The sequence below is a fragment of the Chinchilla lanigera genome, unplaced genomic scaffold (genome assembly GCF_000276665.1).
Source record: "Chinchilla lanigera isolate Chin_1 unplaced genomic scaffold, ChiLan1.0 scaffold00166, whole genome shotgun sequence".
NCBI classification, from domain to species: domain Eukaryota; kingdom Metazoa; phylum Chordata; class Mammalia; order Rodentia; family Chinchillidae; genus Chinchilla; species Chinchilla lanigera.
In genome coordinates this window covers 340,386-353,464 of record NW_004955567.1, presented here as the reverse complement: position 1 = coordinate 353,464, position 13,079 = coordinate 340,386, and the positions used below count along the sequence as shown (strand labels likewise).

The 13,079-nt window shown below is 40.7% G+C and overlaps 1 protein-coding gene across 1 annotated transcript in view; it reads left to right on the top strand.

The window, feature by feature from the left end:
* Window positions 1-2,032: 2,032 nt before the first annotated feature.
* Znf582 (zinc finger protein 582) overlaps window positions 2,033-13,079 on the top strand; it is a gene marked incomplete at its 3' end in the record, with an annotated part of 19,090 nt that continues 8,043 nt past the window's right edge. Inside the window, 4 exon segments of the mRNA XM_005413304.2 lie at window positions 2,033-2,130; window positions 4,085-4,172; window positions 5,623-5,749; window positions 6,001-6,096. Of these exon segments, the coding sequence (XP_005413361.2) occupies window positions 4,164-4,172; window positions 5,623-5,749; window positions 6,001-6,096 (232 nt within the window).

The window sequence follows — 13,079 nt, the reverse complement described above, 5'->3', positions numbered from 1 at the left end:
CTACAAAGTGGCTCTGAGCAGGATTTAATATTAACCAATTGGCTTTCCATGTTTACTTGTGAGTTGTCTGAAGCTTAGGCATCTTGTCTGGGGATGGGCAGTGGACTCATAGTAAGTAAACCTCTATGAGTCACACTGGTCACCGCTGAGGACTGTAGGGTAAGATAAGGCTACAGCTAAGGATGTTTGGCTCCAACCCCAATTAACTAAAAGGAGACTATAGCTGCAGTCTCCACACTCCTACAATAAATATCAACCTAAAGATAAGGTAGTTCTTCTGATTGACGTAATGTACTACTTGTGAAAATTCTCTCAAGGTCCTGCTCAGATTCCTGCATTTTCTTGAGTATCTCCCTTCTTTGTTTGGAAACCAAATAAATACTGGCCGCCCAGAGAAGTCTTGGTCTGAACCCAGAGAATCTCGAATTCAGTGAGAGAGTTAGACCCTCCTGGAGCCCTACAATCATTTCAACTGTCCCTTCTATTTAAGCCTCCGCCGTCCACTCATTTGGGAGATTGCAGGCCTGATCATCCTACAATAACTAAGAGTTATTCATCTGATAATATTTATGCCATATTTATCCTAATTTATGCTATAACATTGTAGCTAAAAAACAAAACAAAACAAAAAAACATCCTAGGCTGCATCTGAGAGGACATAAATGGAGAAAAGGAACTGAAAGTTCTTGATCTTTTTCTTTGGGTCACCCTTATTATTTATGTGCTCTCCTTACAGTGTATTTTGCCTAGCACAACAGTTTTAGCAGTCTTTTCTCTGGAGCTGTAGTAGTCTTCTGGATTTTTTGAGCCATAATTAAAATATTCTTCCACATATATAGTTTATTATTAAATTCACCTCTGTACACCTTTTGGTACTTGTATGGATTTGGACCTCAGACCAATCTGGAGTTTATTCTTTTCCATGATGTAAGGTATGCATGCATAAAAAGGCAATCTGGTGGATCTCCTGGAATAAGCATCTTTGGAGAAAGAAACCACTAGCTTCATTCACATCATTGTTTATCAGGAGCAGCTGCAACATTACTTTCCATACGTTAGCTCATTTAGTCACCCCAAAAAACTCAACAAGCACTATTATCATTTTCACTTTTTAAATTTTTTGGTACCAGGAATCAAACTAAGGACCTTGTGCTTGCCAGGCAGGTGCTGTGCTGCTGAGCTGTATCCCTGGCACCATTTTCACTTTTAAATGTGAAAATTCAGGCACATTTCTGAGAATGGGCCTAAGGAATTTTTGGTTCCAAAGTTTACACAGTAACTGCTACATCACAGAAGTCACATAGTCTGAGGGAGAGAGGATCAAATCAGGGGGCATTTAGCTTGGATTCTGGGCCTGGGTCAAATGTAGGGAAGGAATCCTCATTCAGAGACCAGGCCTAACAGCGCCTAACCTGCATTCAGGACTTTATACCCTTAAACATACTGGACCACGCTGCCTCAGGATGTGTGAAATACAAGGTTTCTCACACTTTTCCACACGAAAGAGAAAGAACAATTTACCTGTGGCAGGCTGGTCCTATGCCTAGAGATACCACCCCATAACAGGAAACTCCTCTCCAAGTTTTATAATTTACGTTCTCCTTCATAAACCATAGGTCTTACCACATGTATTTGTAATTAATTACCAGACAAAATCTAAGGCTTCTTTCTCCTTCCAATCCTGCTGGTAAATTACTACACAGAGATGGAGATTTAAAGGATGAGAAAACTTCATCGATACACTTTTACATATTCACACAGTTGTATATCCACCATTAGACGGCCCTACTCACTCAACGAGCTATGTCGAGTTAGAACTAAACACCACACACCTCCACAATAACCACTTCATAGGCAGCGACAGTCTCTCACTCAGGGGCAATCGCGCATCAGCGTCCAAGGGACTCGAACTCGTACCACCTGTAGCTACACGAGCCTAGCCCTGGGAAACATCGCGAGATGAGGCATCAGGGTTTGGCCTTAACCTTGCCAGCTGGAGACTACAGTTCCCAGAAGGGACCGCGGTGACTAAGCCATCTTCCGGCTCCAGGAGGCGAGTCAGCCAGTGCTGAGTGGAAGCGCGCCCTGGGCTGCGCAGCGCGGCCGCAGTGCCACCAGGATCTAAAACCGGTAGGTGAGGGGCTCTGGGTTTTCTCTGGCGCTCCGGGATCCCTGCAAGAGCGGCCACCGTGGCCTGGCGAGTTCTGCGCCCGAGATACACTGGGAGGGTCTGCCGCGCGTTAGCGCGCGGCTCTTAGGGCTCTGGACCACACTTCCCAGGGGCCCTTGCGTGCTCCGCCCCGCGCCGCCCTAACTCCTCCCCCCACGGGAGGGTGGGGCAGAAGGGTCCTCGCCCCTGGAATCCCTCCTCATTTGCATGTATTTGCATGTTGTTTGTTTTTTTTTTTAACCTGGAAGGAAGATTTGTTTTCTTTTCCACATCTTCTTTCCTTTTATTGAAAAAAGTTTTAGGAAATGTTAGTTAATAAAAGGCACAAATAAATCATGTCCTTGAGAACATTTGGGGTATTGGTTTGGTGTTCATGCATTTCCTCAGGTGTTCTTTGTTATGGAAGTATCTTATTTCTCCATCAGTTTTGAAAGATAGTTTTGCGGTGTACATCAAACTGGGTTGGAAAGTTGTTTTCTTTTAGGGATTGAAATACTTCACTCCAAGCTCTCCTTGACTTGAAGGTTTGTGTTTGTGTTGAGAAGTCAGCTGTGATTTGGATGGGCTTTCTTTTGTTTTTCTGTAACAGCTCTTCATATTTGTGTATCTTGACTATTATATGCCTTGGTGTATTAAGGTTTGTTTTATGAAGTTATCTAAGAGTTGCAAGACCCCAGAAGTTTAGAGCCACTAGTTTAGAAGCAGAGATTATCCCTGGGGACATTTTAGTTGACCTTGTTGAAGTTGTATGTTCAGTAATGGAGAAGCAAATGAGTAAATCACAGGCTGTCCATGTAGTAGTATACAGTAGTGCTTATAAAAGTGGTCATCATAAGGAAAAACTTCCTATTGTGTGATATTAAGCAACATTCACAAATATATACATCTTAGAGTGAACTATTTGTAACATGGCAGGCCCAGTTCTGCACTCCTTTACAAAGTAATGCTTCCTTAGTGATGAACTCCAGGAGTGGCTAAATGATAACATATGAAATACTTGTTTTCTGTTCAGTTGTGTGTGTGTGTGTGTGTGTGTGTGTGTGTGTATGTATTTTGAGCCATGTTTCAGTGGGCAAGTCTGTTTGACTTCTGTTTATTGTCATACTATGCAAAGGATCTAGTTGTGAATATTTTTCTTTGATATTTACTGTTGTCCAGCATCAGTTTTGATAGTTGTGTGGTGTTTCATTTTGTGGCTGTGCCAAAAATGATTCACTAAACGATTCACTAATTTTGTTCACTAATTTTGTGTTCTGTTCTTAATCAAATGTATGGTGTATAGCTTTGTACGCTGCACTGTCTTTATAGGAGGGCACATTTGTATGCTGGTAATGGAGTCCTGGGCCTGCTCTGTTTACCTTCTCAAATTGTCCCCTGTAATTCCACCCCACTTGCTGACTCATGGTAGACCCTACAGGTAGTGTCCACAAAGCCTCAGATCGGGCTGTGGAGCTCTTTAAATTTGGAAGTTGGGAAAGAGTCAGGTAGACTTTTGAGGATGTTACATTTGATGCCTAAGAGAATTAAATGGCTTGGTCCTGGGCAAGCTTTTATTTAGGCATGGAGCTGCACAAATTATGCAGGCCCTCTATGCTCCCTGACTGAGGAGCACTTTCCTTGTCCTTGAGGGAGCCCGTGGGTCTGAGTCACTGGGACTGGTGTGAGTATCCCAGTCTTGAGATTTGTGTCTGCAGCAAGGCACAACCTGTGGTGCTTTAGGGGAAATGAAGCAGAAAGGACCACTGTTTCCTTGGCAGCAGCTAAAGCTGGTTTCCAGTAGTTGGGTGACAATTACAATTTGTCCCATCTCTCTAATTTGAGGGTTGGGGGGCAGTGAGGTGGGGATTGTAACCTTGGCATTCTGGGAGCTGTGAGGCAAGCCTACCTTCTCATGTGTACTCTCTCTTTCTCCAGCTCTGCAGTTTACGATTCAGTCCATCCCCAGGAGAGGAACCGGGACAAGGACACATCAGCCCTTAAGATTCTAAAAGTCATGTCCCTCGTGAGTTTTAAAATCATGTAAATATTTGTTTTCCTTTTCCTGAAACTTCCCACCGGGGTTCCATCTGTTAATTTGGCTCTCAGAGGTCCCACTTTTAGGGAATAAAAGGAACAGACCGAAAGCTAATCCCTCTCCCCTTGGCTTCTCTGACAAATGCCTGTGGATGTAGCATGCTACATCTCCTGAAATTCAGTCTTGGGCTTGGAGGGCAGATGGAGTAGAGATATATTTCCTATCTGAGATGAGAGCATCCCTGTGGGAAGTGACATTTGAAGATTTGGAAATGACACTCAGGATCACAGGAAAAGGATCACATGGAAAAGCAGGGCTGGTCTCAATTCAGGGAATGGTGCAATATCCTGCTTTGGAAGAGATTGACAGTAGGTGTAATGGAGTCTTAGCTGCGAATCCATGGGAAATTGGATGCCAGAATTAAACTCTAATTTGTGGCTGCAGAACATTTGATTCTGGATCATTCTGCCTTAGCTTCTTGAGTTTAAGAGCAAGAGAAGTGTGGAGCTAAGGATGATAGGCGACAGCAGGTTAGATCACCAGCCTGATAGGTGCAACATCAGAGCTTGCAAGAGCTAGAAATCTGATCCAACCTCTGAATCCAGAATAAGAGGATGTTCGAGTCATTCTTTTCACTTGATAGAAAACTGTATGGTCAACAAAAGTGATCTTTCCTGATTGTACTCATGAAGGAAATATTTGCAGCCACCTGGGAGGTGCAGTCTGTAATCCCAGCACTCTCTGGGAGGCTGAGGCAGTAGGATCACAAGTGCAGACCTAGCCTGGGCAATTAGCAACTTAGGGGGACCTTCTCAGTAAATAGATAGACAGATAGAGAAATAAATTTAAAGAAAAGCAAGCAAGCAAGTCTGGGGATGTAGCTCAGTGCAGAGACCCTGGACTCAATTCGTATAACCACAAAAAGAAAGAAAGAAAGAAAAAGAAATAGATATATATTGATATAATGATAAGCTTAGGTCTTCAGGAACTTCTTGGTTTACATGGAAATCCTGTTCCTAAGATCTTTTTCCAAAGTTTCTTTAAACAAAATATTTGGGAAAAGTCTATCAAGTGTCTCTTGTTATTCTATGAAGATAGAAATAATAGTCTTACCTTAATTGAGAAATTATACACAAGCTCAGTGGGCAGTGTGTTTTATTACAATGTTCCCTTCAGTAAGAAAATGTCCATTTAGTTTTCTAATCTCCACTTCAGACCTGTGCACAAGAGATCTGATTTGCAGGAAGGAGGGTGTTTGAGAATATAAAAATTGTTTTCCTCATGTGCGTTTCCTCTGTCACTTGTTACATTAGCCCCAGCCCTTTTGTTCACAGAGCAGACCCTTCCTGTGAAGCCCTTCTCCAGATCCTTTCATCCCTCTACCAAACATTGGCTTGATTCCTTGAAATACGCATGTCATCCATGCCCTTTGTTTCAGGGGCCGGCGTTGTTCAGGGATGTGGCCGTAGTCTTCTCCCAAGAGGAGTGGGAGTGGCTGGCGCCTGCGCAGAGGGAACTGTACAGGGATGTGATGTTGGAGACATACAGCAACCTGGTTTCACTAGGTAAGGTGATTGGTCTGTTAGTTTGGAGCTTGTCCTGAGCATGTCTGTTCCCCGCTGCTTGGTTCGTGGTGCCTTGCATTGTGGTGACCAGTTGGTCATATGTGAGTGGCCAGAGGGCAGCCCACTGGCTGACGCTGTGTTCCCTTCCTCCAGCCCTTCCTGCAGCTGCCACACCTGCTCGGGGACCAAGTGCTGGAATGAATTCTGGGGCCCTCCGCAGTATAACCAGTGGCGTTTCTTCTCATCTCCAGGTCTTGCCATATCGAAACCGGATGTGATCTCCTTTCTGGAGCAAGGCAGAGAGCCCTGGATGGAGGACAAGGTGACAGCAGGAGGCCTGTGCCCAGGTGGGTGACGCAGCAGTGGCAGCACAGCAGCCCCTGCAGTTACAGGTCAGCCAGAAAGGGACCCTTGCAGTAGAAAATCTTCCCTCCAGGCTGCCAGACGCAGAAGTCCTGTCTTCGTTATCTCCCTTCTCAGCTGATCATTGCCATTGATTTATTTATTTATTTTGGTACTGGAAATCGAACTCAGGACCTCATGCATGCCAGGCAGGTGCTGCACCACTGAGCTAAATCCCTGACCCTGATCAGTAACATTTAACAAAGGTGGTTGCTCCTTCCTCTGAGGAAAGGCCTGAGGCAGAGACCAGCTGAGACCACCAGGCTGGTGTAAAGGCAACACGGCATGGAATGTATTGTGCCTGGGTGCAGGTAGACAGAGGGCGAAAGGCTGTCTGTCTGGAACAAAGAGAAGGGGTTTTTTATAGGGCTGGAAGGAAGGCCAGGGACATTAGGTGGGAAGATCTTAGTAAGCCTCAGTGGTCACAGTGCTCTGGGTGTTTTGTGCCTCAGTGAGCAGACTCCTTGAGGCAGCCAGTGTGAATATGTGGGTGTCTTCAGATGTCTAAGTGTTTGGAAGGTTCCCTGCTCCGTCTTACCTCCTTTAAGAAACTCTGTGTTTGCTGAGGGCACTGGTGCTGAGCTGAGAACAGTGCCTCTGCTTGCAGACAGGTTGGGTACTGGGAGAGTCATATCTGATAAGAGCCTTACACTTCCTTTCTGAAATAACTTTTAAAAAATTCAATCAGTATTTAGGGAGAGAGTGAACACAAATGTGGTTCCTAAGAAAAATATTTTCTCTTTGGAAAGTTAGCTGTGTCTTTTAACCACTTTTCTAAGGGAATGTGTATTGGGTGGATCAGTTTTGGAGAGTCAGCCAGCAGGTGTTTATTGAGCTTTTACGATGCTCCAGAGTATGCCAAGGCCAGGAGGCAGAAATTACCCCTGCCTTTCTGGAATTACAGTGTGAGGAAACACACGCACGCATGCATGCATGCATGTACGTGCCTGTACTGAAGGAAACCATTCAGTTGGGTTGTTTCACAGGGCGGACAGCTTTCAGCTGAGACTTGGCAGTTTCACTGAAGCTGGGAAAACACTTATAGCTGGTGTACATGCAGTGGGTGGCCTTGGTATATCTGAGAGCCTGGATGGCTGCTGGGATCAGCAAGGGCAGGAGGAGGGGAGAAACACAAAAGGCAGCCCTGTGCTGACGCTGGGGTTGTATACTGTGGGCTTCTGGGGCCTGCATGCCAACAGCTGAACTGTGACTCACAGGGCCCTGCACTGAGAATATATATGCGTGTGCTCCTCACAGATTTTTCACCAGCAAGTTTTAAAATAAATTGACAATTCCTCTCATTAGATAGGACTATAATGATTATAAGAAAGTCATTTTAAAAAGCTTTCACTTATTAGCATATTACTATAAACAGGAGCTTTTTCCTTTTCAGTATTTATATATCTGTTCATGTCAAATGTGTTAGTGGAACCATTATCTTTTATCACAATGTTCACAGTTTTTCAGAATCTTCTTTTTTAAGTAGAAAAGGTATGCTCTAAAATAATGATGAAAAGAATAGTACAGTAAATCCAGAAATGAACCATCATTTATCATCATTTTTAGGTTTTTGCCTTTGGGGAGGTTATGGGGGCTGAAACCTCGGGATTTGACACCAAGTCAGATCTCTAGCCCCTTCTTTCTTTTTTTTTCTTTCCCATTTTTAAAATTTTTTTTACCTTTCCATTCCTTCCTTTCTCCTTCCTCCCTTCTTCCCCTCTCCATTTGAACATTTTCTTTCTATTTCACAATACCTACTAGGCATTTTCATCCTTATTTATACTTTTTTTTACAACAGAGACACAACATGATATTTAAACATGTGTCCCATTTATTTCACATAAGAGTATGGTCTCAGGGGCTCCAGTGGCACAGTTGGTTAGTGTGTAGTACTTACACAAAGTATGGTTTCAAGGTGTATCCATTTACCTAGAAATGTCTCAAGTTTATCCTTCTTTATAGCTGACTAGTATTCCATTATTCCATTATATGAAAAACCCTGCATCTTTGTCCATTCACAAGTTGATGGGCATTTGGGCTGTTTCCAAGAGGTAGCTATTATAAACTGTGCCATGATAACTATGGGTGTGCATATATCGCTGTGGTCTGATGCTTTTAATTCTTTTGGGAAGATACCAAGAAGAGAAATAGCTGGGTCAAGTGGAACCTCTAGTCCTAGTTTTTTGAGGAATCTCCACAATGATTTCCACAGTGGTTGCACCAGTCTACACTCCCACCAACGTTTCCCCACAGCCTCTCCAGCATTTGTTATTTTTTGATTTCTTGATAATAGCCATTCTTTCTGGTGTGAGATGGAATCTCAGTGTTGTTTTATGTTGCATCTCTTAAATGACTTGTGATGTTGAACATTTTTTCAAATATTTATTTGTCATTTCTATTTCCTCATCTGACAACTGTTTATTCAATTCAGATGGCCAGTTTTGGATTGGGTCTTCAAATTTGGGGAGGGTCAGTTTTTTTGAGTTGTTTATATATTCTAGATTGTAATCTTGTCTGAGGAATAACTGGCAAAAATTACTTCCCACACTGTCTATTGGCTCTTCACTCTGTTGGTGATTCTTCTTGCTGTGCAAAAGCTTTTTAATAAGATGAGATATTAGTTGTTGATTCTTTGTGATAGTTCCTGTGTGATTGGGGTTTTGTTCATAAAGTCTTTGCCTACAGTGAGGCCTTTAAGAGTTCCACCTATTCTATCTTCCAGCAGATTTAATGTTTCTATTTTAATATTTAAATATTTGATCCATTTTGATTTTTGTTTAATGCATGGTGAAAGATAGGGGTCTAATTTTAATCTTCAGCATGTGGGGAGCCAGTTTTTCCAGCACCATTTATTAAAGAGGCTATCTTTCTTCCAGTGAAGGTGTTTGGTACCTTTGTCAAGCATAAGGTAGCTAAGTATGTCTGGAGCTGTTTCTTTATCTTCTAATCTGTTCCACTGATCATCAGGTCTGGCTTTTTTGCCAGTACCATGCTGCTTTTATCATAGTAGCTTTGTAATATAATTTCAAATCAGGGATTGTCATGCTCCCTGCCTTGTCTTTGTTGCTGGGAATTATTTCTGCTATTCTAGATCTCTTCTGGTTCCAAATGAATTTGAGGATTGTTTTCCCTAATTCTGTGAGATGTGCTGTTGGAATTTTGATTAGAATTGCATTAAATCTGTATAATAATTTTGGAAATGGGGCTATTTTGACTATATTGGTTCTTCCTACCCAAGAACAAGGGGTATCTTTCCATTTTCTGATATCCTCTTCAATCTCCTTTTTCATAGTACTGTAGTTTTCAATGTAGAGGTCTTTTACTTCCTTTGTTAGATTGATTCCTAGGTATGTCATTTTTTTGGGATGCTATTGTGAAAGGTGTTGTTTTCTTAATTTCTCTCAAAGAGTTTTTTATTCATGTATAGGAAGGTTGTTGATTTTTGAGTGTTGACTTTACATCCAGCTATGCTACTGAATTTGGTTAGTCTTTTGGTAGAATTTTAGGGGTCTTCTATGCAGAGGATCATGTCAGCTACAAATAATGATAATTTTAATTTCTTCCGTTCCTATTGTTATTCCTTTACTTCTATCTTTTGTCTAATTGCTCTGGCTCACATTTCCAGAACTACATTGAATAAGAGTGCTGATAGTGGACATCTTTGAAAACTTTCAGTTTTTGTCCACTCGGTGTGATGTTGGCTGTTGGTTGTCATAGATGACTTTTATTAGATTGAGATAAAGACCATCTTTTCCAATTCTCTCTAGGGTTTATTGTGAATGGGTGTTGGACTTTGTCAGATGCTTTTTCTGCATCTGTTGAGAGCATCGTATGGTTTTTTTCCTTGGCTCTGTTAATACGGGGTATTACATGTATTGATTTGCATATGTTGAACCACCCCTGCATCCCTGGGGTGAATCTTACTTGGTCTTCATGTATAACCTTCTCTTTGCTGCATTGTTTGCCAGTATTTTATTGAAGATTTTTGCATCTATGTTCAATAGGAAGATTGGCCTGTAGTTCTCTTTTTAGGTTGAATCCTTCTTTGGTTTTGGTATCAGGGTAATGCTTGAATTTGGGAATATTGTTTCTCTTTCAGTTTCATTGAAGAGTTTGAGAAGTGGTGGCATTAGGTCTCCTCTAAATTTCTTGTACATTTCACTAGGTTATATCTGTTAGGTCCTGGGCTTTTCTTTGCTGGTAGGTTTTTAATTTCCTTAATGTTGATTGATATTGGTTTATGATCTATGGCCATACCACCCTGAATGCGCCTAATCTTGTCTGATATTGGTTTATTTAAAATTTTTTTATCTTCTTGAATCATCTTTGGTGATTCATATGTATTTAGGAATCTGTCCATTCTTATGCATTTTCCATCTTATTAGAATACAGGTTCTCAAAGTAGGTATAAATGATCTTTTTGATTTCTGTAGGATCAGTTGTGATTTCACTGTTTATATTCCTAATTGTGTGGAGTTGAGTTTTTTTTCTTTCTTTTTTTTTGATAAGGTTAGCTAAGGCTTTGTCAATTTTATTTAATCTTTCAAAGAACCAGCTTCGATTCACTAATTCTTTGTGTTGTTTTTTTAGTCTCCAGTGCATTAATTTCTGCTTGGATCTTTATAATTTTCTCTTTCATACAGTCTTTGGGCTTGACCTGCTCTTTTTTTTTTTTTTTTCTAGAAGCTTGAGGTTCAACATTAAGTAGTTTTTATGAGCTGGCTCTATTTTCCTAATATGGGTATTCACTGCTATACATTTCCTTTGTAGGACTGCTTTCACTGTGTCCCATAAGTTCTGATATATTGTATTGTCATTGTGATTTAATTGTAGAAACTGTCTAATTGCTTCTTTAATTTCATCTGTGACCCATTGTTTGTTCAGGAGAGTGCTGTTTACCAGGCAGGTGCTTGAGCTGCTGAGCTATATCCCCAGCCCAGGAGGGTGCTGTTTAATTTCTATGTGTTTATGAAGTTCTGTGGTTTCTTTTACCATTGATTTCCAAATTCATTGCACTATTGTCTGATAATATGCATGGGATAATTTCAATTCCTTTCCATTTACTTAAGCATGTTCTATGGGCCAGTATGTGGTCTGTTTTGGAGAATGTCCCACGTACAGCTGAAAAGAATGTGTATTCTGATGTTGTGCATTGGAACAGTCTGTAGACATCTACTAAGTTCATTTGTTCAAAAGTCTTGTCCAGTTCTGGTATTTCATTGTTGATTTTTTTGTCTACCTGATCTGTCCATTTGTGACAGTATTAAGATCCTCAATGCAATTGTATTAGTGCTTATTTGACTTTTTATGTCTGTTAATATTTGTTGTATATGTTTGGGTGCACTGGTATTTGTTGCACTGGTGCACTGGTATTTGTTGAGTATATTCATTGTTGTTATCTCTTCCTCTTGGATTGCTCCCTTTACAAGATGTAAGATTTGTCTGTCTTCATAAGTCTTGCCTCGAAATCCACTTTGTCTGCATATAGAATAGCTACCCCTGTTTTTTTTTTTGGGGGGGGGTTCCTGTTGCATGGAGTATTGTTTTCCATTCTTTGACTTTCAGTTTATGAATTTGCTTTTGAATAAAATGTGTTTCTTTTATACAGCATATTTTGGGATATTGCTTCTTCATTCATTCTGCTAGTTTGTTTCTTTTGATCGGTGAATTGAAACCCATTAACATTGATTGTTATAACTGATATGTATTGACTTATCCTTGTCATGTTATTTTCCTGTTGTTGGCTCCCTATTTTCCCCCCTCTGTTTAATTGTTTGCCTTGTCTGGTGGATTCATTCCGTTGGAGTTCATGGAGTTGTAGCCCTTTTTATCTCTTTCTAGAATGTGCTGGCTTGGCTGTCATGAATTTCCTCTGGTGTTCTTTGTAGTGTAAGTATCTTATTTCTCTATCAATTTTGAAAGATAGGTTTGTAGGATATATCAGTCTGGATTGGAGGTTGTTTTCTTTTAGGGCTTGAAATACTTCACTCTAAGCTCCCTTTGACTTGAGGGTTTGTGTTGAGAAGTAATCTGTGATTCTGATGGGCTTTCTTTTATAAGTGATTTTTCTTTTCTCTAGCAGATTTTAATATTCTGTTCTTTTGCTCAGTTTCTGGAATCTTGACTATTATGTGCCTTGCTGTTTTTGTTGTTGTTGTTGTTTTTGATCATGACTAATTGGAGTTCTATAGGCCTCACTTACTTGTATGTCAAATTCCGTTTCCCTGCCAGGGAAGTTTTTTGCCATTACATCTGTGAACAGTTTTTTTTTTTAATATCACTTGTGCTATTTCCTGCTGTTTTCATTGACTCCAGTCAATCTTGTTACTCTTCTTTGCATCATCTAGCAGCTGCTGGATTGATTTCTTGTGGTCTCTTGCTATTTTTAGGAAATATTTCTGTCTTCTATATTTGAGATTTTGTCCTCACATTAGTTTATTTTGCTGCAGATAGTTTCAATGAAATTTTTAAACTCTTGGATATCTGTTTGAATCTGTTTTATGGATTCCATTTCTTTTCTATGTTTCCCATTTATGGTTTCCGTCATTTTCCTAAGGTCCCCTATTTTTTTTTTTTATCTTTATCTGCTCTAGTCTCACGAAGTATCAGGTTAATAATATCCCTTAGTTATTGCGGGTTGATCAGGTCTGCAATCCTCTAAATGAGTGTACAGCAAAGGTACAGTATGGGAGAGCAGCAGATGCTATGGTCACTGAGCCAATCAACTCCCAGGATACAGAACACAGTGATGTTGTTGGCCGCCTTCCATTCCATTAGCCAGTAGTGTGTCATGTGCAATCTCATGTTGGCAAACTTGCACAAGCAGTAGTGTTTACTGCATTTCCATTGTGTACAGTATGATATTCATCTGCTGATGAAATATACTGTATTTTATTTCAATTTAATATTCTTTTAATATATATGTTTG